General features: G+C 38.5%; 1 protein-coding gene across 2 annotated transcripts in view; it reads left to right on the forward strand.

Annotated features, from left to right (window-relative positions):
- PCNX2 (pecanex 2) overlaps positions 1-25,430 on the forward strand; it is a 159,307-nt gene that overhangs the window by 86,735 nt on the left and 47,142 nt on the right. For both annotated transcript variants that reach the window (XM_032183690.1, XM_032183691.1), the window contains exons 21-23: positions 4,625-4,802; positions 18,251-18,359; positions 22,923-23,052. In XM_032183690.1, coding sequence (XP_032039581.1) covers positions 4,625-4,802; positions 18,251-18,359; positions 22,923-23,052 — 417 coding nt within the window. The remainder of the gene's footprint in view (positions 1-4,624; positions 4,803-18,250; positions 18,360-22,922; positions 23,053-25,430) is intronic.

A 25,430-nucleotide genomic window follows, 5' to 3' on the forward strand; every position in this document is an offset into this window, starting at 1 on the left:
TGCATGTTTTGCTTATTCTTCTCTTAAAGAATAACACAGCTTTAAGGACTAATTTTTTTATATATATTTTTTTAAATATATTCTCTGCTTATAGTGGCTAAAACTAGCATAGATTGTTAAACAGATTTTTCCATATATTCCTCCCAGACAGCTGCTTTTCCAGAGAGACTCTCAATGGTCACTCAGATGGGCTGTGTAGTTCCCCAGTGACCTTTTTGTCCTTGGGAGATTCTAAGGTTGATGTGCTTCAGGGGTTTAGGTGTATTATTCAGGGTAGGTCTGTGTTGATGACCATCACTGTATTTGGTTCTGCAGGGCTGGGAAAACTAAAACATAATCAAAATGATATTTTTCAGTAGTTAGCAGACGTGAGTGAATACATGCACAGAGCAAATACGTGGAGTTTAAAAGGTGCTATTTCTGCATAGTCATTCCTCAAAGCTAAATTACACTTTAAAGTATCACCTCCCTGAAGCCTTCAGATGTAGTGAGTCTGTCCAAAAATCTTGAGATTAAAGAAAGCAATTACATTTGTCTGCCTCTGATTGTTTAGCCTGTAGGGGAATTACATGACAATCCTTTGCTTCCCCATCCTCTGTGTGTATGTGTGATCACCTTGGATTTAAATCTACCTTTTAGCATGCCAGTAAAAATAAAATTCCTGACTGCAATTTCAAAGAAGTTCCACTCAGGTATGCCCAGACTTCAATCAAAGAGATGCTGTTGACTTAGGGAGCTAAACCCTATGCTGACAGTGGTAGAGCTATAGAGCTGTAGCTCCTTTCAGACAGTAAAGCCCATGGGTGAATGCTGCTGTGTCAAGACTACTGCTGACCTTGGTGGTACAAATCAGTTTGGGCTATGTTTACCCATGTGACAACTGTATTAGTGGACTGCAAGGAAGATGAACTCTTGTTTTTTTTAGTCCATAAGGTACAGAACTTGCCTTTCCTGCCCCTTGTTGGCTTTCTCCTGATCTGCTGCCTCTGGTAATAGGAGCACAGAGGCAGGAGAGGATGGAAGTTGCCACATAGTTTTCTGTCTGCTTTTTGTCTACGCTGATCTTCATGTCTTTCCTTCTTTTTCTTGTAACTGAGGTTGCAGCACTCCCAGTATCCCCTTCTCTCGCACTCCTCTTTAGTTTTGTTCCACTAAGACTAGCTTGTAAATGCCACGCACAAGACCTTTGTCCTCAGATCCTATCTCTTTCTCCTCAACTCTGTAAGCCCTTGAAGGAGTCCTAGATTCTCCTTTGTCCTTCATATGCCATGTTGCTAACACAGAGAAAATATAACCCTCAGTATATAGATAGCTATTTTCTTTTGTTGGAACACTCCTTACTTATTTACCACCCGAGGATCAGACTGTATCATGCTGCAGAGAAGGGAAGGCACTCTCCTTTTATGTGTCTGAAAATACCCAATGTGGTAAGTTTTGTTTGATTTTATTTTGGAGTTTTTCTCAATTCAAATCTATTTCTTAAAGTAAGTTTCATCTTGTTTTATGATTAAAAGGACTGAAGTGGTTTGCTTCTTGGAGAGGCAGCACAGCTGCTTTCACAGCCAGAAGTTCGCTACAACTTTGGAGACCCTAATGTGCTGGTTATTAGTGGGATTCATGCTGACAAGCTGAAATGCCTTCTCATGTTACCTGCCACAGAGAGTTCAGAAATAAGCCCTTATTTCTCATTCTCTCTCTCCCGCTTTCTCTCTACTGGGAGTTAAGGCACCGGGAAAGGCATCTTGTGCGACAGTATCTTTAAAGAAGAGGGATAATGAGCAACTTATTACCTGTTACCCCTTGAGAGCATTATTTTATAAATGTCCTTTTTGTGAAATTTTCCAGGTGTTAACAGATTTGGTAAGGAAAAAGTCGTCTTTTTGCTCTATCATCTCTAAAATTTCCATGTGAAAATTCTTCCACGTTGTAAGAATTTTATTCTTTCTGCGAAACATAAGATCCAAATGGTTTGCACGTGACACATTGGGATGGATTCTGGTGACTTCAGAATCTGTTCGATTTAGGCACTAGGTTAGCCCTTCAGGAATTCGGGGAAAATTGAAAACCGCAGCTTTGACAAGGCGAGAAATAAGGTCAGCTTGGTAATTCATTCAAAGAGTGAAGTCCTGGTGATTCATTAGAATGACCTGCACTCAGAGAAACTTGTATCTTCATTAAGGAAAATACACAATAATGAATAAATGCCACGTGAGATCAACCTGGAAATGCACAGGCTGAGAGCCTTCCTAGAATGATGAAAACCTGTTTGGAGCTTTCTGACCCATCAAATGTCAGTCATGGCAGCAGGTATTCTCCTGGTTCGCAGCAGGATGGAGGAGAACCTCCTGTGCATTTTGCAAATATGTGGCCTACTTTATGAAGTCACTCAGTATTCATTAAAATCCCCATCTATTTTTACCAGCATCAAAACACAACACATCTCCCCAAAAGTATTTGTATTTGTGTTTAATTTACATAGGAGAAGTCACCTGGCTCTCAATTCACAGGGAGTTACTTGTACATGTCTATTAAGTTTATGTTGTCTTTTCAGGAATAGATCCAATTCAGCTTTTAGGCATCAACATGTAAAACTGCAAACCGAATGTACTTGTTCAAGTGCCAGAAAGCCCTGGGGATGCCTAATATCACTAAGTACTCCTGAACTTGACTTGATGGTTCATTAGGAGGCTCAAGGTGTACTTCTGAACGTGCCTGGAGCTTTCTGAATAAATAACTTTTACCTTACCCTGACTAGGAAGCAAACACCCAAAGGTTTTGAGCTGAGAGGTGTTGCCCAACATGTGATCAGGATTGGGGTCACAAAATACTGCTTCTGTTTCCTTCCTTTTAAAGACCTTGGTGGCGCAGTCGGTGTTGCCTACTTCATTTAACCAAAGTCCAGCTGCTGAGCTCCTGCCAGGAAAGTGGAGGCTATGGAAGGTTTGCTCCTGATTCCTCCTGCTTTGCTGGGAAGGAAGTTCTTGTAATGGTGAAGAATCATGGGTTCCAATTCCTGCTTGAAACCCTATCACCGTGTCTTCTAGTGGTTGTTAGATAAAAATACAGGACCATGCCAGTGTTTACTGTGTGGAGCCCAGTACTGTGTTGCAGCTCAGGGGAGTGCTTGCCAACAAAGATGTGGAATCTTACTCTGCATTTCTGGTGACAAAAAGCCTTTAAACAGATGCAGCAGGAGTTGAGGGTACTTTGGAGGATGGAATGCAGGTCTCAATTCCTCCAGGGCTGGAAAGTGGATGGATTTGGGTTCTTTCCTTCCCAAGCAAGTATTCTAGACAGCAGGGTGCTGCAGGAAATTGTGGTGTCACAACCGCTCTATTGAAAGAATACAGCCACGGTCAGTTACCTTCAAGAATGAGCAAAAATGCTTAACCGTGCAGAAAGGAACAGAAGGAGACAAAGTTTCCACACCTGCAGTTTTAGGTCAGTGTGGGTTAAGACGGGGCAGTGTGTTCAAACCCATCACCATCCTGGTGATTTCCTCTAGGATTTCCTCTAGGCTAACTTTAGACATTTGCTTGTTGCCTGATTCTCCCCTCACACTGAAGGAGGAGCCAAAGTGCATTGCCTTTGGTTTTGATTCTACCCGGGTGATCTAAAACTAATGTCTGAGACCTTCCTAGTGTGTAACCCCCTAAGTGGGCTGTAATTATCAAGAGATCAAAATTGCTAAGATCATCTTTCTAATTCTGTAAAGTATCTTAAAAACAAAACTGAAAAACAACCTCAAGTCTCAGAGTTCTGATATATATATACAGAGACTGGAATGGTTTTCTAAATTTAAGGTGTGCTAACACATTACCTCCATCTTTTCTTCTCATTTAATTCTACTACCTTTTTTTATTGTGTAGTTTTCTGGGTAGTAAAAAAAGGAACATTATTGTCTTGGAGATGCAGTAGAAAGCACTTTAATTTTTGGAGAGCTTCATGGTTTTCTGTATGGTCACTTAGTACTTAGCATTCTCAGCTTAAGTTCACTGTCTAATAAAGTAGAATGAAATGCAGATTGCATGAGTTTTACAACATATAGGTACAATGCACAATTTCTTTTAATCTGATGAAGGAATTACTATATAGACTAGATGACCTGCAAAACAACAATATTAAAGATTTCAAGCATCTCATATCCATGGGTGTTTCTATCCATAATTTAGGCATAGTATGTAATAGGAGAATATTTATAAACTGTGATCAAGTTAAATTTCTAGTCATAAAAATTGGAGTGGGTTCAAGATGTTTTCTTAAATTACAGCAATGGATTAATGGAATAATGAAGATAAATTCCGAAACAAATTTTATTTTAAGAGCTGTATATAGTATAGCCTTTTTAGGTTCTTGGATTTTAGTAGCCAATACTCTTCTTTTGGTACATAATTATTTCTTTATCACAGATTACAAGTGTGTGATAAAATAAAAAGTTGCAGATGGGTAATGTGATTATTAAGAGAACACAGGATTAACATCAGAAATCAATAAGATGTGTAGATTTAGATATACAAAGCACTCTGAAACACATCTGGTGCAGCTATTTGTATTTAAGAGCTTCATAATTCAATGTTTTTATTACTTTGACTTGATTAGGTTTTTCTTTCTGTATTTCTTACAGCTGTGATATTATCCTGATAACAGTTGCTGGGATGAAACTCCTCCGTTCCTCATTCTGTAATCCTATTAATCAGTTTGTTACTTTGAGCTTTACTGTGATCTTCTTCCGATTTGACTATAGAGACATTTCAGAAAATTTCTTGCTGGATTTCTTCATGATGTCCATTGTGTTTCACAAGGCAAGTTTTCTGTCATTTCTTTGGAAAAATGTATTTCATAGCTTTGATTTATCTTCTCAATGTCACTGTGCTGATCAATATGTGGTGGTATTTGTCAGAAATGATGCAGACATATATAGGCACAGATGACTGGTATTATAGAGGAAAAAAATCTGTAAGCTAAAACCAAGGTTTCAGGTAAATGTCTTCTGGTTTTGTGCAGTGTTTTGCATTTACTTTTTGTTCACATGTTGTTACAGAAGTTCATAACTATCATTTTCAAGAGCAAAATCCTCAATGGGTTGGAAAGAGCCTCTTGGGTCATTAGTGCAGGGCTGCCCTCCAGATCAATCGCCTGGGTGTTTTTTTATCTATGTTTCCTTTGAATGCCTCTTGTATTCAACTCAACAACTTCCTCTGGGAAATTATTCCACTAGATAATCATCCTCAGGATAATAAATGTTTTCCTAATGTCAGACTTAACATTTTTCTTTTCCTAGTTTCTATGCGTTATCTTTGTAATGCTGCCCTTAACCTTAACCTCAAAGCTCCTTCCTCTTTCTCATTGTTAACCCTTGGCTAGTATAGAATGTTTTCTAGTTGCATTAACTTCCAAAACAAACAAACCAATAAAACCAAACCAACAACAAAAAAACACTTTCTGCATCATTTGGATCATATCCTGCCTTGATTGACTATCTATGCTGTTTCACTGGAAAAAGTAGATTTAACTGATACCTAGATAAAACATGAGAAAGTACTGAAGACTGGCCTGAAGCTTCTACCAATTCTTTTGCATTTAGCTTTTAAATTCTCTGGTCCCTGATTGTTGTAACATACAATACGGTCCAGAGGTAATTCTGCTGAGGTGCTTTTTTTTCTTGTCCTTTGTTGTTGATTTTGTTTGGTGGGTTTCTTTCACTAAAATATTCCTGCTACAAGTGTGAGTATGACCCAGCTAACATGACTTCTTTTATGAGAGAAGAAAGGCGCGGTTCCATATTGACTGTAGTATGTTCTGTGGGAGATGCCTATCAATGCGTAGATGTATTGAGCCCTTCTCTACAAGGAGCATCAGCTAACACTGCTGCTCCCACCCACACGAAGTTTCAGCCTTCCTGAGGAAAAGCCCAGTTTATTGGTGTTACGTTGGTGGTTCCCAGTCACTCAGGCAAAGTGCAAAGCAGAAATTGAAGGCTTTCTCCTCACTTATTTCTGTGCTGCTGGAAGGTAGGAGGGGAAGGGAGGACTAACAGTAAGGTTGTGAGTCATCATGGCCTTTTTTTTTTTTTTTTTTCCTTGGGCCACTGTCCAGCAGCAGCTTCACCTTCTTAAAGCCTCCAATCCTCAGTCCTGTACTGTTGCTCTGCTGCACCACCTCTGTGCTAGGGTGAGAAGGCAGGGACTAAGGGATGAAGTGAGGAAGAAAAGGAGCAAGAAGAGCTTCACAACCATCTTTTAAGAAGCACCGCTTTAGAAAGAACCACTCCCCACCACATACTGTGTGATCCTAAAATAGGGTCAGAGTAACTTTTAAGCTTCTTACCTCTGAGGGAAGATGAGCCGTGAAAGGGATGCAGAACTTGTTTGTGTTGTGGCAGTTTTTCAAGTACTTGTTGCTCTACTGTGTTCCCTAGGGAAAGGGGGTGTGTGCATTTTTACCACCAAAGCAGGTTGTTGATTATGTGCTTCAACAGACACCCTGTGTCCAGTTAACAACTTATATAGCCCTAAACCTAATTCTCCAAAAACCTCCTTAGGGAATCAAAAAATGAGCATCGGACTTGGAAGTTTCAGAATACATTAATTCTTTTGAAAATGTTGACCTTGTGAGCGTATCATAAAATACTGGTGTGGGCTATTATATATTTTTTGGAAGAGAGAGACATAGAGGCTTTTCAGTGTTGGTCGTGTGTTTTTTTTTTGGAGTTGCTTCGTTAGTCTGGATCTACTGTTCACTGTACAAAGGAAAGTTATAGCAATAGGAATGAGATAACGAAGGATGCATACCAAATTGAGTAGAGATGTGTGCTGGAATAACTGCTACTTTCTAATACAGGCTTTCAACCTAGTAGAGATGTGTTTTTAAAACGCAGTTTTAGCATTGATCTGTCATCTTCTCCATATCTCATTAAATCTGAAATTTTGCAGGTCATTAGTTCATCAAGGGGACTTTCCATGCTCCATTTTAAAAAAAATGAAATTAAGTGGTTGAATTATTTATATTACAAAAGCACACGCACTGTTTCACAGTGATCATTAAAGCCAATCTGAAAAATAGCATAGCAGATGATAGCAATTAAAGTCCTATTAATTTCAAATCGTAAAGAACATATTTTCTTTACTGTAATTAAGGTCTGAGCCTTTATTAGCTCAATATTGTGGAACTTTTTAAAAGGATATGCTCACTTGAGGATAAAGATGATACGTGTATTCCATACTATAGGCACTGAGCAAACTGCATCCAGATCTGTAGCTAAAAGCATTACAGGCCTTCACAAATTCTGTCCATCTGTAGTTCAGTCATTTTTATGTTTGAAGCTATTTTTAAAAAGATAAAGACAAGAACCAGAATAGTTTCTGTTGTCTTCACCTTTGGCTATGCAGAAGTTATCACACAATCATGGCTCTTATCTGCTTGCTTGTTGAAAGTGTCAACTTCCTACCATCAGAGTCATGGAACCCTACAAGTGCTATACTTTAATCATAGTGATGGCAATTTTTCAGCATGGTTACCCCGCAAAAAAAAAAAATAAATTATTTGCATGCTGTCAGAGCAATGCAGCAGTAAGCATTTATTTTCTTCTGCCAGCCACTGGAGAAAGTGTCTAAATTCAACAGACATTCACAACTGTGCTAGTGAATCTTGAAGCAGATTGTGTTGAATAAAACTCTGCTAATAATGTTGGCTGGGATATTTCTGAATATCTGATTGTGCTTCTCTCATTTTCCCCATTGTGCAGTTGATTTAATGTACTTTAGTAAAATCAGATGCTCCAAATGAGCATATTGCCCTCTGAAGAAGTTGAGGCATGGAAGTCCGAATCACGGCACTGAGACTATCCGTTTGCAAATATCCAAACCACCCACACTGGGGTGATAGAGAGAACAAGAGAGTCTATTCAGTTCTATTCCTGAGGCTTTTTTAACCAACATAAATTTTTGGTCTATTTTAACATGATTATTAATACCACATGATTAATTCACTTTTTTTTGGAACAGCTGTTCACGTTCTGACCAGTTTTCAGAATGTGAAAAATTAATGCTAGAAGTTCATTAGCCATATGTTGAGTATGCTATTTTGTCTTTCAAATTACTGTAGGAAGGGAGCAAGATAAACATTTAGAAAAGACTTTATTTTTAATAATGATTACAGCTTTCAAATCAAGTGGAACAAGACTTCTCAATCTTTCTTATTTCAGGACATTCCATGTAGCCACCCACGGTTTGTCTTGTTGGCTACAGCCTGCGATTCTCCTGTCTGAAATTCCCATTGTCTATAGTCTTTAAATCAGAGCTAATTGGTCTTTTTAAAAATGTGATAGTTCATTCAAAAACTGTATGTATACTCCATGGGAAATTGAACTGGATAATTGAGACAGTCTTTGTGGTCTTCATGATTCCATGTAAACTTCTGATATAAGCCAGTTGTTCTCTTGGTCTTTTGAGAAGATGCTATAGTATCAGTGTGAAGTTTAATAAGTATGTTCATACTAGGTGAAACAGGAAAACCACACGTAATTGCGAATATATTCTTCACAAGGCACATTGAAGATGGAATCTATACCGGGACTTAGGAAGTTTCTTTGTAGACACCTAACAGTAATATTTTTTTTTCTATAGTAGGGTAGAAACCATGGGAATATTAACCAGTTAGGGGATATGGAAGAATACACAGTGAATACATGGTGGAAAGATGGACTTTTCTTAAAATGGTGAAAAGATGGATCTCTGATTTCTACTGAGGAAAAATTCTAACATACATAACACACACAAAAGGGAGAGCATATGAAGTGTGATATAACTCACCAAGTCCATCTTTCTTCAATGCAATTTAAAAAATAATAATAAAAGGAATGTGCCCAGCACTGCCCTCCTTGGTAACTGTGTGAGCTGCTTTTAAAAGATGTCTGGAATAACAGCTGTTGAAGTCAAGAATGAAGAGGTATTGTGAAGTGTGATTTAGAACTCAATGCAAATAATTTTAGAACAGCCAGGATATTGGTTTGGAACTGGTTAAGTGTTAACAAAAATGCCTAGGGCAAGGCTTGTCCCCAACTCTCTTCTGTGTTCTAAAGATCCAGCTTTGCATTTCATCCAGTGCCGTGTGCATCTTTTAACTCTTGTTGGTGGAGAAGTGTGATGCTGTCTTCCTGAACTACTTTTGGAGCCTCGATTGGTGCCAATCTTGATTTGAGGAAGCAAAGAGAGAAATGGCTGGGGAGGAAAGAAGAGACATATCCACTTCTTTCTTTGTGATGTTTGTATCTGGCAGTGTACAAACTAAGGCCAACTCTCCCTCAGTTGTAATATCCAGCAGTGTACATAGTTGCCTGTCTGCAATTTAAAAAAAAAAAACAAAAAACAAAAAAACAAACAGCGTCTGGTTTACTTTTCTGCAGTTGCAGACTTCCTAGGCAATGCTGACCATAGCAACAAGGAAACAGCAGCATCCCTCATGCCTGTGGATGGACACCTGGAAGAAGTAACAAAGTGGTCCACGGAAAGAGTCACCATGTCTTAAAACAAGGTGGTACCCAAGGATCAGTCGATGCTGCTTCCCCGTAAATTAAGATTCACAAGCTCAGGGCAAACTGGACACCAGCAAGCTCTCAAATGGACTTAGCTGGGTTCTTAAAACAGCTTAGGAATGTTGGGGTATTGCTACCAAAGTAGACGTCACTCTACTGTTCGTAGTCGTCTGGCTGTACGGGTGAATCCTTTTCAAGGAAACATGCATAGGTGAGCAGTTTGAATCTTGAGCCTGTAGCATTATCTAACTTACCTGAATGGGGACACTGGGAAATCAACCTGTTTCCATTTTTCCTGCAGCTATATCTTTCTTAGAGCCATAGAAAAGATCTACATGCATGTAAATGGAAAAAAGTGGTCCTTCTCCAGTAACACAGATTGAGAACTTCAAATTCTTGCCATATTTTAATACAGAGGGAGAATCTCCATCAGCAGACAAAAAGTATTATAAGTTCTATTGACTGGAGTGCATCTTCCCTGCATTCGCTTTCTTACATGATCTAGTTGGTTAAAGAAACTGCCCGCGTATTTCATGCTGTGCTACACAGATACCTTTTTGGCTTGATAAAATCATCTTGTCTAGTATTTCATACCAGATTGCCAGTACAAATGGATGGAGCAGGTTTACAATCCACTTTGAAAATATTTGAGTTTCTTATACCTGTGCTACAGCCATTCATGTAGGCCAGCACTAGGTCTGCAGCACCCATCTAGGCCTGGAGCAAGCTGATCATCTTGCCTCTTTCTTCTGTACTGTAATAGGATTTTATGTGCCTGACAGTGGGTTTCAGCATGCAACTTCTTGGCTATTCAAGTTGAACTTCATGATACAGGACTTCAAGGATGGAAATAGCTGCTGCAAGAATAGCACTTATGCCAAGATCATAAGTGCTGTTCTGATCCCCTCAATCTGTAAGCATCTAAGCTGGCATTGCCATTGCAATCAGCGTTGGTTGCCCTGTAAACTGTGTGGTTGCTTCTGGTGATCTCTGTGGGTGTTTTTGTTGTTTTTTGCCTGTCTGCTCACAGCTCAGAGCAAAAAGCAGCATATTGGAGGTTCCTGTATGCCAGGCTGTGGTGAGTTGGTTCTTTTACCTGTATCTTTCATGTGTAGAGCACAACTGAGATATTCAACCTGTTGAATTCTGCACTTCAGAATATCAGTTTTTGACAAATCCATTCAACTTCCTTTAAACCCCAGAGAAGGAACCATGCCCAGCTTACATCTACTACACCCATCCTGAAGGGAATGATAAGACCCACTGCCATTAACCCTCTAATGTATAGGAATATATCTCTTTCAGTGCCTTGTATGCTACTGGCAGGCAGCCTAATGGCCTCTTAATTTGTGTGTGTGGATGAACTAATTAGCAATACTAAAATATGAAATCACCTTATATTTTCTGATAGTCAAATCCACTGAGGGCTCTGAATTTGTCTTCATGCATAAGGCAAAATAATCAAAGAACCAGAGCTTGTTAAATTTGCCTTCATTAACACTGAATTCATTTGCCTAAATACTGTTACCCCTGCTGAGCTCACTTAAGAATACAATTTCCCTGTCTGATGTTTCTTCTTCCTTCCCAGAATACATTTTCCAGCTAATAAGGAGTCCATTTTTTTATTCACTTTGTATTTTATACAAACTTTTTCTGTATGCTTCTTTTTGCCATAGTATCCAATGTCACATATTTATGAAAGATCATCTGAATGTCAAAGTAACTCTAGCTAAGACACCGGCTTGTAGCAACCTGCCAGACGTGTTGATCAGGCTTAACTCTGTAAGAGCTCAACATCTACAGCACAGTCCCTTGGACAGGGAAGAAATTATGCATGTCATCTTATTTTCCTTCATTTTATGAGAAAGCACTGCCAAGTGCATTGACCTTCTTAGTGCTTTGTTAAGGTAATTAACCTTTGCGGCAACAAAACTCTTGGTTTGTCTGAGTGTTCCAGTGGATTTAGGTGCTACTTATAAGTCAAAAGCCGCACTCTTTTTTCTGTCTCCTTCTGATTTTCCATCCTACTCTAAATCTGATGTTTCACTTCAAAGCTTCTGGCATTAAGTTGTTAATTCGTATTTTAATCCATTTCTTGCCATCCAGGCATACTGAAATCCAGTGTCTTAATCAGCTGCACCTTCTTTGCTCACAGCTGTTTCCTCAACTTTTGATATCTGGTATATAAACCCTGTTAAGACACTTTCTGCTGAGTAAAATACCCAAGGCTATATCTGATATTTGACAGGATAATCCCAGTGGTATTTTCTGTAGACTCCTTAACTCTCTTGAGCATTGTACAGTTCATGTTTCCTTTGAATATTGGAGAAGTGGTTTAATTGATTTTTCATTCAGTGTTCTGTCACTGACCTCTTTGTTAGCCTTTACTCCCCAGTGCTAATCCCCAGTTTAATTTTCTCTCCTTTTTTTATTTTTTGGGTGTGTTTTTCTTTTAGATTAGGACAAACAGTCTCGGGTGCAGGAGGATGTACACCTGCTCCCTGGATCTGTCTGGCTCACTACATATTGAGGACAATACTCATTTACATTCATGCTGTTAGAGCCTTGTGCTGTATCTGTTGATGCAAGCACTGAGAGAGAAATCTTGAGTATCTGGTGCTTCAACACACAACTCTGTGCATTTTTATGTCTACGTTATCTAAAGGAAATCTCTAGAAAGTTGCAGCCGTGCCTGTGAAGGCTTCACTGAAAAAGCTGGATCGGTACAGCTCCTGGATGATTTAGTTCACTTGTTCAGTCCTCTGCAAATTAAGCTGATTATCTGTGATCTTGTCCTTTTTGCCCATCTTGGGAAACAGGGGAGATGGTTTCTTTTAGTACCACAGTCTCCTTCCCTGGGCTTTTGCTGTCAGCTGACAATGTTGGAAGCAGCAGCCTCTGCCATGAGCATATCCAGGGCTGGTATGTCTTATCATCTTCATATTGTCATAATCCTCATCATATTTATGCCTGATGTTTAACATTTAACTTAAAATGTAAGGCTTCAGAGACTTGTTACTCCACCTGTTTAAAACATACCTGTTTTGTATACCATTGATGTGAGGTGCTGAACACTGTGTTTCAGGAGTATAATCCTACAAGATTTGGTATCGGAGCCTTGGACTGATTATAATTTCATCCTCTTATATATGCTGCATTAGACAACGATGTTGAAATTCCACAATATAAAGGCTTCAAATGTCTGTAAGCAGAAGCAAATAAAGACAGTCTGGAAAGAATTTGTCATAGATTCAAACTTAGCTCTATTCAAATACACCAATAAAATGTCATAATGATTTATGCACAAGCATTAAAAAGATTTAATATTTCTAGTAAATCTTGTTTTTAGGATTTTGTAGGTGAAAAGTGTTTCAAATAGCATTAAATAAAAACTAGAAAGTCAATGATCTGCAAAGCAAACCTGCAAACTAGAATAAAATTATTTCACCCAAGTTTAATTTCATATCCATTAATATGTGCATACTTATAATGTTTCAATTTTAATATATCTTAAATTTTATTGACATAAATATGCATATAAATGCAAATAAAGAAAATGTACCAGTAGATATCAGAATTTACTTCCAAGACTACTCCAGCTACCAACTGACTGGAATTAGTTTAACGTGAAAAATTAAATGCCTGTGTCGTAGTTCCCCCACACACACACCCGGCCCTCAGTATCTGAATATCTTAGTTCAAGGCTCAAGTTCTTAGGATCTAAACAGGAATATAAAGAAATAACTTCTCAAAGTGATGAATAATTGTTTTTTTTTTTTTTAATCTCTCATTTTTGTGTTGCATACAGCGCATGGAGCCATATGTGTATGACAGTTATTTTTGTTTAAAACCAATGTGTGCATATACTTCTTTAAAACACAGCAAAATTCAAGCTTAGCAAGAAAATTTTAATGTTTATGCATTATTTAGTCCCAGTATTGCCAAGGAGTCTGCCCACACAGAGTCCTAACAGATGCTAGACAGATAGACAGGCTGCCAAAGGCTGAAGGCATTGCATAGTCTCCATCTCACATTCAGTGTCTTTTAAATTCAGCTGTTAATCTCTGTCTAGATCATTGAGATACAACAAACTGGGAAAAGGAGATGACATTTTAGTGGTGTTTCCGACTCCCAAATCTTTTTTTTAATATTAATTTCAAGTCACGTTCCTAATTTGTAGTATTATTTAAGTTTGGTTAAGTAAGAATAACCAGATTTAAAAGAAATACTTAAAAAATTAGTCTTTGCTTCTACTTTTTGTATAGACACATAGAAAACTAGTTCATGCACTAACATTCTGTAGAGGCATCAGAACGCACAGAAGACTTAAGGATGATTAAGATGATAAAATGTGTTGTGTCCGTGTAAAATAAATATAAAAGGCAGATGCATATTCTGCATTTTCACTTGACAATAGTAAGAAAGTTGTAGTTTAAATTCACTAAGTATACTGATAATTTAAACTCTTTATCAAAGGCTTAAAAACTGTTTAGAGTGCAAAACTGTCATATGAGTAGAGGTATCTAGGAGCATTAGAACTTTATACCCTAAAAAATATATCATTTTTCTGCTTAATGAACTGTAGAAAACATTGAAGTTCTAAGAAAGTGCAATATAAATATCCACTGATAAATCATCCTAAACTGGGATGTAGAGGTCTCAAAGAAAAATTAGTGTTTTATATGTGTTTAAGGAGGTTATGAAGATGGGAAAAACTTGGCACAGATTTTTTTTTTAACATTTTCCCTTCAAATGGGAAGCTTCCCCCTTTTGTAACTAGCACTGTTTGAAAATATACTTTACATCTATCAAGAGCAAGTTATTATATTACCCTCATTCAGAACAAACTTTACTGAGCATAAATTTCATGATTCACAGAATCACAGAATGGTTGAGGCTACAAGGTACTTCTGAATTTTGTCTTGTCCAACCCAGCTGCTTAAAAGCAGGTTCAGCTACAGTAGATTGCTCAGAGCTGTGTCCAGCTGAGTTTTGAATATTTCCAAGGTTGGAAATCCCACTACTTCTCTTGGCAACCTCTTCTAATGCGCAGCCACCCTCACAGTGGAAAGTCTTCACATGTTCCATTTCCTATATCTCAGTTTGTGCCTGCTGCCTGTTGGTCCTGTCACAGGCATCACTGAGAGGAGTATGGCTCCACCTTCTTTAGTCCCCTGCATCATACATTTATACACGTTGCCTTCACAAGGATCCTTATTTTCTTGAGGCTAACCAATCCCAGCTCTCTTAGCCTTTTCTCATACGTGATATCCTCCAGTCCCTTAACCATCTTCAGAGCCCTTCACTGGACACGACCCAGTAGCTTCATGTCTGTCTTGTACTGGGGAGCCCAGAAGTGGGCACAGCATTCCAGATATGGTCTCACAAGTGTTGAATAGAGGGTGAAATGATTGCCCTCCTCAACCTGTGACACCACTCATCCCTGGGTTGTTAGCTGCAAAGGGATTCCTGAAGTCGTCCTAGTAAAGACCAAAGCAAAGAAGACACTGAGTACCTTGTCCTTCACCAGGTCCCCTGCCTCATTCAGCAGTGGGTCCATGCTTTCCCTGGTCTTCCTGTTACTGCGGATAACCATGTAGAAATCCTTCCTGTTGCCCTTTTACCATCCTCACTCAATTCAACTCCAGATGGGTTTGGCTTTCCTAACCCTTTCTAATTTTAATTGGTTATGACAATTTAAAAGGTGTTGAAGGCTTTCCTCTTATGCATGTACTAATGTCTTATGATTACTGAAGACCAAAATGTGGCTAGTCATTCACTTATTTCAACTACAGCTGTTTCTGAGGATTAGCTTCCTTGTATTTATGTAGGCAAACTTTAGCAGCTTCTGTTTTTCTGTGAGTAAAGCCATAGCACTTTGTCGATCCTTGGAGTTCCTGTATCAGAAAGAGAAGAAAATATGTAGTGAATTGGCTAAAACTGCTAAGGAGCAATATTTTTTCATATGTTTCTAGGAAAAAGAAAAAAAGGGAGAGAAAGTAAACCCAAATCCCGCCTTCCTAAATCTCTGTGCTGTAGTCTCTATATGACATTACCTTTAGTAAGTATATTTAGATATGTAAAATGGTGATGGCAAGTTTCCTTTAAGGTGTTTTGCAGAGCATGCCCTGGCAACAGTAATTTAAGAAGTACTAGAGGCACTTGACAACTCTTAATGAAAGCAATAGCTTGAAAATCACACATTTCCAGGCCCCTAGGTGCAGTGTCACAAGGCTCTCAAAAACCAAGAGAGGTTCACTCGAGTGTTCTTACATGCACGTTCTTGCGAATGAAAACAAGCTCAGTCGCCTGTTTTGTAGAAGCAGTAGCTCAGAGGCAAATGCTGAAGGAAACAACAGCAAGTTCAAGCAGTGGTGAATGAAGAAATAGTAGGGCTTGCTGTAAGCAGCGGGGAAGTTTAGGCTCCATGGCCTATTTTGCAAGAATTTGTAAATAGTAAAGAACGATGAAAATGATGTAATGGAACAAGAAGCCAGGAGGGTCTCCTTCTGGATTTGGTTTCCTAGCAAATGCAAAACCTGCATTTTATTTGAGGTTTGAAAACCTTTTGATGAACCCTGAGCTTTGAGCACAGCTGGGGTGATTTATGACTTTGTGATTTCGATCTGTAGTAGGCAGAACTGTGCTGGGTTATGCAGCAGTTCTGAATTTTTGAGGTTTCACTTCAGTCATTAGCTTTTTCAGCCCTTCACTTAAATTGTTAGTGGATATAACTTTTCTCCCAGCTGTTCATTCAGACATTTCAGATAAATAAAAAAGAAACAATGCAAAGCAATCCTCCAACCTCCTAAACAGGGTTCAAATAAATACGAGTCAGTTCTAGTTTCGGTTCAGTTTTACTTGCCCACTTTATCTGATGTTGTAGTTTTTGAGTCACATGTAGTATTTTTGAGAAAACAAAGTTGACAAGATATGAATTTCTCATAGTTAAATTAAGCAGGGGTAACCAGGCAGTGCCTTGAAGAGATCATGCAGCTAGTTTTTATCTGAGCTTTGGTGGTTTTAAATAATATGCTTGCGCAGAGTTAACAGAAACTGTATTTTTGCATATTTTACCTACTTTGAGTTGTGCCAAAGCACAGAATACAGGAGAAGCACTGCGTCCACTGCAACTGGAAGGTTTATCAGTTAAAACTGGAGTGTGCTCTGCCTGTGCAATTGTTCGGTGACACAAAGACCAAAACATTTTAATGCGATTAGTCATTCTGTGCCACCCTCCCAGTTCATTTGCAATTATTTACAACAGAATTGGTAGGGAAGCTCAGGGAAACATCTTATAAGTGCGTTACTGATGTGGATACAGATGGTCAAGCGTTACGTTGGGGGTGGAAACTTAGAGGCAGATGAAATGAGTTAACCAGTGAAGGTGTATCCTCGCTGGCTGTCAACACGGTAGTGAATAAATTGTGCTTAGGACCGTGTTGTGCTGCTGAGGCAGCTGTCATGGAGAAGCTTGTGTCCGTGCTAGTCAACTCTCCCAGCTTGTGTGCAGGTGGAGGTACAGAGCTGCCAACTGGATGTGAACCACGGAGGAGTTTCATTCCAAACCGTGCCTGGGAATTGCTTGAAGAGTGCTGGCTGGACTGGCCCAAAACCTTGCTTAGGGACCTTTCTACCAGTTTAAGAATGTACACAATACCCATGTCTGGGTGTGTTGCCTGGAAGTGTTTAATATACCAGTATTGACATATCTTCAGTGTCTTTCGGGATACTGGCAATGTCTTATTTTTCATTAACTCGGTTAGAAGATTTATTACGAGAAATTCAGTGTGTATTTGCTATGCGAGCATGAAATATTGCGTGTACTCCTGGTTCATTCTCAACTTGTGTGTGTCTTGAGCACTAATGACTATTGATGGCCAAATCTTTCCCAACAGCGTGTCAGGAACCCGCGCTGCGATATGAATCTGATAGCCCAGTGCAGGCAAGACAAAAGATCTGTTCTGGCCTGATGCCAAGAGAGCTGGCAGAAAAGAAAAATGTATTCCAGGAAATAAGTACACATCATTCTTGAATCAGAAGCTGCTAGTTGCAGCACCAAGCATATTTTACAGGAAGCAAAAGCAAATTCAATGTTTTCCAATTTGTCCAGTGCCACAATAAAAAATCACGTTAGTGCAGCATGTTTATGGTAGGATGGTTTGATCTTGAAAATGCAGCTACAATTCATGGTTAATGCCAAGCATATGCTCAGATAGAGATAGCATCTCCTACTGATTCAACAAATAAAATTCTTGTGTTTGAGAGAAATGTGCCTAGTTTCCATGTGCAGAGCCACATACATCACACTTTGAGCTTCCTTTTTTTTCTATATCCACTTTCTCCTGGGGTCTCTTCTGTAATACGTGAGTCTCTTCCTGGCAATGTGATATATGCAGCAAAAATCAGAACCTGTTGGCCTATTCAAAGTAGTAGGAAACGTGTTTTCCCAATGAAAACAGACGTTTTTGCAGAAAGGTAATCTGGTACTTCAGTATGGTGGTTAAGAATATACCTAATTGTAAGTGTGAATTTCAAATGAAGAATAGGTTTTTGTACCTTACTAAAGTAAGGCTGTAATGCCAATGAAAGATAACGCAATATAAGCTATTTCACATTCATTCTGCTGCACAGTTTTAAAAGATGTGTTATTTTCAGATATTATTAGTTAAGATTTACCTCAGTGCCTAAAATGTCACTTTTTTTTTTTTTTTCCAGCTGTGGGACCTACTGCAAAAGTTACAGTTCATCATGACGTACATCGCTCCCTGGCAGATTGCGTGGGGGTCGTCATTCCATGTTTTTGCTCAGCTCTTTGCAATACCTCATATCCTTTATAAATTTATTCTTCTTTATTCTCAAATTCCTTTTCATGTATATAATTTAGCTACAGTGTTTGAACAAGGTGTGAAGTTTCCAGGTAGCTTGTATTTTAAAATGCGAAAATGCTTAAATCACCTCCTGGGGAATCTAGCTTTCTCTGTTTTTTGACTGTATGGGATTTGAAACTGGGAAACCAAGTTCTGACTCAGACTACTTTATTTATGCTTGCCCACTTCTCACCTAGTCACATACTTCGACAGTTCAGAGCACCGACTTCTGACACGTCTGGAAAGAAATGGTATGGCTGGCATACTCCCTTCAGCTTGGGTAGACTTTTATGTATACAGAAGCTGGTTTTGTAAAGTGTTGGGCATATTGCTGATTGAGCTCTAAAATATTAAGTACTTCCTCAGTTGCTTCCAGTTAGTATCTCAGATACAAATTCATGTCAGTGAGCTAATTCCTGTTGCAACTGTCCTGATTTATTTACTTATTGCATTTCAGAAGCTGGATTTTACTATTTCTGTGTATGTTTTTCACTGTGGGACTGAAAAGCACTCTCCTTTTTTACATTTTTTTACATTTCCACTGTGTTTTATAAGTATGTTCATCAATGCTAAAATACTTCAGAAAATGTTTCAGTGCCCTTTCCAGGGCTATGACCGTTGTCACAGAGAAGATTTTCTGAACAAAAACATCTCACTTTAAGGTCTAATTCAGTTAGAATATTGATGTAACATGGGAAAATGACTATTAAAAAAAAGAAATAATTAAATTTGATCAGTTAAATTTTATTGGTATGTAAACCATTTTCAGAGACAAGCTTTTCATTTCTTCCTTCCCTTCCAACCAAAATTGTGGAAAAAGAGTTGGGTGCTTTTAGTTCAGATGTACTGAAGAATTTACTTTGTGCTGCTTATTAGATATATAAGTTTAAGTCTTTGTCCCTTTCATCTCACAGAGAGTATATTTTTTTCCCCCTCAGGTGATTTTTTTCCCCTTTGCTCTTTGCTGTGATATACTGAATTATATGCTGCATTGAGTAGCTATGCTTTTGTTTAGAGTTAGGAAATATAAATGGGAGTCTTGAACAGAGAGAAGTGAAGCCAGAACAACTCCCAAAAGGAGAGCTTTAAATTGGCTATTTACAAGAGGAAAACACTTTAAAAAGTTTTGATCCATCAGAGCACTTGGAGTGATTTGTAGCAAATTTACGGAATTTCACAACAGAAAATTGGTTTTCATCTCCGTTGTAGGTATGAATTGCAGGAATGTACATATAACATTATTTAGCAAAACATCTAACAACAAAGATTATATTTCAACGAGTTTCCCTTTGGTCATATATTTTGTGCAGTGATAACTTTACTCTTGATGAAAGTACCAATTAAGCTTTGCAAAATGGAAAGCAGTTAACTAAGCAGGATTCAGTTTATGTACACAGTTATTACCGAAGTGATCTTGACTAGCTTTCTATTATTTATATTTACAATCTCCTTTGTAAATGCAAATCTGTCTTTCAAGGCAATGTTGCAATTAAGATACTGGTTAAATGTAAAAGTTACCATTCCCACAACAACAATAACTCTGCCTTTCTGCACAGTATTTTTATTTGTTGTTACCATAACCCTGCAGACAGTACTAATGAATAAGTATTGCAGTTTGCAGAGGCACTAAGCCTACCATTTCTTTGCAGAGTTAATTATTTGTGGCTCTTAATGGCCTAGATCACTTCTGCAAACAGGACATCAATTTTTAAACTTCAAAGTGCCTCGGTGAGCTTTTGCCATAGAGCTCAGTGATATGAGAAGTTCCTCTCACTTTAGTGCATTTAATTCAGGCGTGCAGGGTACAAAGGGCAACACACCTGGAGCTTTGCCTGGGGGAGGTTGTGGAGTCTCCACCATTAGAGACATTAAGGAATTCAGACAAACATCTATCAGGAGACATATGTGTTTGGCTGTGGCCGCTAGATGGTCTAGGTGACCCCTTAAAGTCCCTCCTAATCCTGCGGTTCTGTGAACCGAAACACCGGGAACAGGAATAGGCTTCTGGCTGGAGCAGAGAGCTGCTGCTTCACTTCCCAATGCTTAAATGGGTAAGATGAGGCTATGTGTCTGTACCCCTTAAATTGTCAGCACACTGAGAAAGTCAGTCTAGTTTGTAGTCAAAGGAATACCTAATAAATGAACAGTGAGATTTGGAAGAAAATAAATAATAAAAAAAAAAGTGCTTGTAGTTCAGATTATTCTATCTATAAGAGTTCCTGCTTTGGCTGTTTCAGGCTTACAGCTCTAGCGTCAGGAAAGGAAGCCCTTTGAAACTTGGTTGTCCCACTCTCTTAAGTGATCTTGTGCCTGGTAGTGACCAAATGTCTTGGCACATAGTAATTGCAATTAAAAATGTGGGTTTGAGGCATCAGAGGGTTTGGGCTGGGCTTATCCCATGGTTTTGTATTGAAAAAAGGGGGTGGAAGATGTTGAAACCATCAACCTTTCCAGCCACTTGTTTTGAAGCTAATTTGAATTCAAACAGATTGTTAAATAATACGTAATCTTCAAACGGAACATTTTATTTCACGCTGAACGGTTTTTAGTTAATTCTCAAAATTCGATTTTGGCCACCTTAAAAAAGAAAATCCATTATTCTCAATATGTATATACACCATTATTCTCAATATGTATATACACCATGATGTATATACACCATGTATATACATCTGTATGCCACTGTACACATCAGCTGTAGGTAAGTCGGCCTGGTGCTGTTACTTGTTCCTGTGATATGCTTACATACATGAAACACTTTATTAAAACCACTCTTCACAAGTCTAATGGGAAATGGCTTCCAACTTGCATACAGCAGAGCATTATGTCTTTCAGCAAAAATAAAAATGTTGCTACTGCTTATGCCTTTAACACAAGCAGTTCACAGGGGAGTCCTAAATGTCTTAACTCATGATGGTGGCAGTTTTAAAATCAATAATGGCATTAGAACCCTCTTAAGAAAACTTGATTTACTGTCCTTATCTGTCCTCCTTACTCTCTTTTTGTCTCTTCAGCTTCAATGCCTCCTTCCCTTATCTGACACTTGTAAATACTTGTTCATCTTTTACAGCCAATGGTGGTTATGACTCCAGCATAACATGACAGTTTAACTTTTGATGCACTTGCTTCCTGCTCTGTGCTCTCTGTTGCTTTTTGAACTTTAGACTCTGAGGGCAGCTCATTTTGCAAGTTCGCTAATGCACAAAGACACCATTCAGGACCACTCTCTTTTAATACGTTTGAGGGATTCGAGAGATATCTCTTGGCAAATATTTGTTTCTAGATTTTGCAAATTACTTTGAAAGCATGGCTAGTGAGCTGTTTTATGGAAATAGTGTGCTACAAATGATGCTACACGTGTAAAGATAATTATTGTAAAGTCTCAGACTGTGGGACACACATTATTAGAACAGAGTAAGCTAAAGGACTGTGGGTACTGTGTGATTTGACAGTAATTTTAGTCTGAGATGCAATTAATTGCAGTACTTTGATCATTGCTCCTTTGTCCTTGGCATTTTTATTTAGTACTTTTTTCCCAAGAGAAGCGTAAGGAAGGACAACTGGTCTCTTATGCCAACTTGGAAACTATTTTCCCAAGCTTTCATGGTCCCGGTATGATTTAAAGAAGAGTTGATCCCTAACATTTAATTTGCCTATTTGTGTGTGTGTGTGTTTCTGTTTTTAAATCATGTTCCTTTTAACATGCATGTTTTTCATATCCTTGTCTATCTTCTAAGATGCTTTCCAGCAGCCTGGAATAGGAATTTACATTTAAAGTAAGCCACGGATTCAGGCATTCATGATGGTGTTTGGGTGATGTTTTTTATTCCCCTGCCCTCACCTTCTCATTTTGTATATGTTTTGAAAAGCATGAAATGCAGAACACTTTTACACTTTTTTTTTAACCTTTCAGTCAGCATGGAATATTAAATGGTCAGTAAAAACTAACTTGAAAGCATGATTTTGAGGCAGCATGTTGGATTGTATAGGCATAGTTATTTCTCTATACACTAGATAATCTTAGAAAAAGCAGAAACTCACAGAAGGCAATGCTGGATTCACTGGAAGCAAGACTAATGCGCAGAACTGAGAATTTCCAAGAAAATTAATATTAGTGTTTTTTTTTGTGTGTGTGTGTGCGTGTGTGTGAATTAAACCCTTTCTGTTAGACCTCTCGAAAGCCACTTTGTGTTGAAGATATGCTTGGTTGCTGGAAAAGGGCACTTCACTGCTCTGGCTACAGTCTGGATCTGTCCTCAGGCAGAGATTAGACAGTCACCCTGCTAATACCATACTCTGTTCAGACATGTCACCTCCATTACAGCTGTGTAGCACTGAAAAGCCACAGATTACATGCTGGTAATTGGCAATTTGGCACTGCCTGCCTTCATTTCCTCTCCTCCCTCCACCTCTTTGGTAAAATAAATAATAAAAAGGCAAAAATGGTTTGAAGAGCTGCCTCAACAATGTTTTGATAGTATGATGAAATCATTTGTGTTACCTTAACTTTCAGTTTTCAGACTCTGCTATGCTTTTTTTCCAAACTCTGGCCACTTCAGTCTTTTCTACTCCGCTGAGTCCATTTCTTGGTAGTGTCATCTTTATCGCATCATATGCAAGACCGATCAAGTTCTGGGAGAAAAACTACAAGTAAGACTATTCAAAAGTTTTCTACACTTGTTATTTTTAAAGGTTTTGCTCTCGTTCATTTCATTTGTGGAGATATTTTTCTTTCCAAAGATATTCCTTAAATTCTTGTAGGCCTTGAGAGGTTAACCTTTGAATCTTGATTCTGGTGCTTTACTATTTCATGATTATTTAGTTATTTCTGAACGTGTATTTAAACAATTATCAGCACGCTACAGATGAGGTGTCATGTTGCATTTGTTGTGCAGGCATACAGTAATGAAGCTGTGAAAACAAACACGGTGAAACTCCCAGTTGTCAGCCCTTTTTGTCTTGCTAGCTACTGTTAGCAACTAAATCTGTTAAGCCTTTGGCACCAAAGTCAGGCTGCATTAATATATTTTATACTGGCCTGCTGAAACAGTAGCACTTGGGCTGTGGCAGGTAACTCTCATAGAGAAGTGATGATGAGTGTGCATTGTAATTACTTGCTACATCTGATCTTAGAGTTTGCCATAAGAATTGATTTTGTCAGAATTTAGCCATCATTCATTTGGTTTCAGAAGGAGGTAAACTTAGAATATTGAACAGGTTGAATAAAGACTTTCTGCTTCTTTTACCCTGTAGGATTTCAAAGCTCTTGGTAACTGGAATCTAATGGGTTCCCAACAAGAGTGGTAGAGGCAGGAAAACTCTGTCCTTTCCAAGTAGAGAGAGTTTTCAGAGCAAATACCTAGTAACATGTAACCGGGCTCTGAGTAAGTTGTGGCAGCTGCAGAACAGCAACAGAAGGTACAAAGTAAAAATTGCATTGGCCAAAGCAGGATTTGGCCAGACCGTTGAGAAGTGTTGTACATTTATCACACTTCTGGTATCAATACCACTGATGCATCTGAGCACCTTCAGAGAATTCAGAACTTGAAATTGTAGTAATTGATTCTTCCATCTTTTAGGGGAAATGGTCTGATGGGTTTTTGAAGATTTTTTTTTTTTAATTTGACTTGTGTCAGTGAGTGCACATGTACTCCTCTGTACAGAAACTACTGAGACAAAGTCAAGTTACATAAAGCTTCTGGATATGATGAGATTTGTGAAAGGGTTTTGGGCTGAGCCAAGTTTTGTACACCGGCGTCAGATCTTCATAAAATTATTTCTCACACATCCTTTTCTGGGTCAGCAGGTTCATTATTTCATTGGAGTGAAACTTGAGGGCAGGCTTGGAAAAGCAGGAAGCTACTGCCAATCCCACAGACAGCTTTATATTTTCTGACAGAAACCTTGAACCACATTAAGTAGGAAGTGGGAGAATTGAACATCTGCTGCATTTTACTTCAGCTAGAACATTTTAATGTGGCATGTGGCTTCTTTTCTAGGTACAGGTTAGGGAATCAAGCTCAGTGGTTGTACATTTCTTCCATGGTGTTAGATTAGTGTGGTATCTGTAGGCTATTGTACATGGAAATAGCTGGGACCATTTTCATTTGCTTTTGTTGGTATTTTGGTGGCTTTTGGGACAACGTGAACAGAAGATATTCAAAGGAATTTCAAAATATAGTGCTTGATATTTAAATTAGGGGGTCTGGTTTTTGTCAGTAGTGACTGTCAGTGATCCCCATCAAAGGAAATAAAGAAGTTAGCACTAATCATTTTTGAGTGTGAAAAACAAACACTTTTAATGCTTTAAACCACTCCCATTTGTCTGTTCAAAATAATCATTCACTACAACTTTGTCTTCAATGTGAATGCTCACATTAGACTGAAAAAAATTGTGCTTGGATGTTAGAAATTCTAATGTATCTTTTATGGTCTTCTCACTTAAAACACAGAAACCGCAACCTGGCCCCCCAAAACCTTTCAGAAGTAGTAAACAGCTTTGTAGAAGACTGATAGTTATCAAAGCAAAATAACTGTCTGAACCTGTGGCATTCCACAACGTGCACCTCCTAAATTTATGTTCATTTGATCTCTAGCACTTCTGATTCTCCTTTCCCTCACTTGAATTTCAGTATTTCGTCCCTCACATGAAGAACTGAGAAGAGTTAGAGTTTGACTGAAAAATTCCTGGGTTATTAAAGGAATACAGTAAAAAGACAAAAAGATAGGGGAAGGGAGTAATATTGTATTAAGAATAGGGAAATTTCCTACAAAACACTTGAAATAATTGAATAAAGCGAGACTAGCATTGCCTTATTGCCTTAGATCTTGACTCTTCCATACCTAAAAACTCAAAGAGATGGCATGAATGCTTTCTGTCAGAGCCATGGAGTTAAATAGGCTCAGGAACTTGAACCAGAGGGGGAAGTTGTTCTGGTTCCTCCACTGACCTCATCGATAAAGGTACTGAAGAGAACCGGCACCAACAGTGAGCCCTGGGGGACACCACTAGTGACTGGCCTCCAGCT

The sequence above is a fragment of the Aythya fuligula genome, chromosome 3 (genome assembly GCF_009819795.1).
Source record: "Aythya fuligula isolate bAytFul2 chromosome 3, bAytFul2.pri, whole genome shotgun sequence".
NCBI classification, from domain to species: Eukaryota; Metazoa; Chordata; class Aves; order Anseriformes; family Anatidae; genus Aythya; species Aythya fuligula.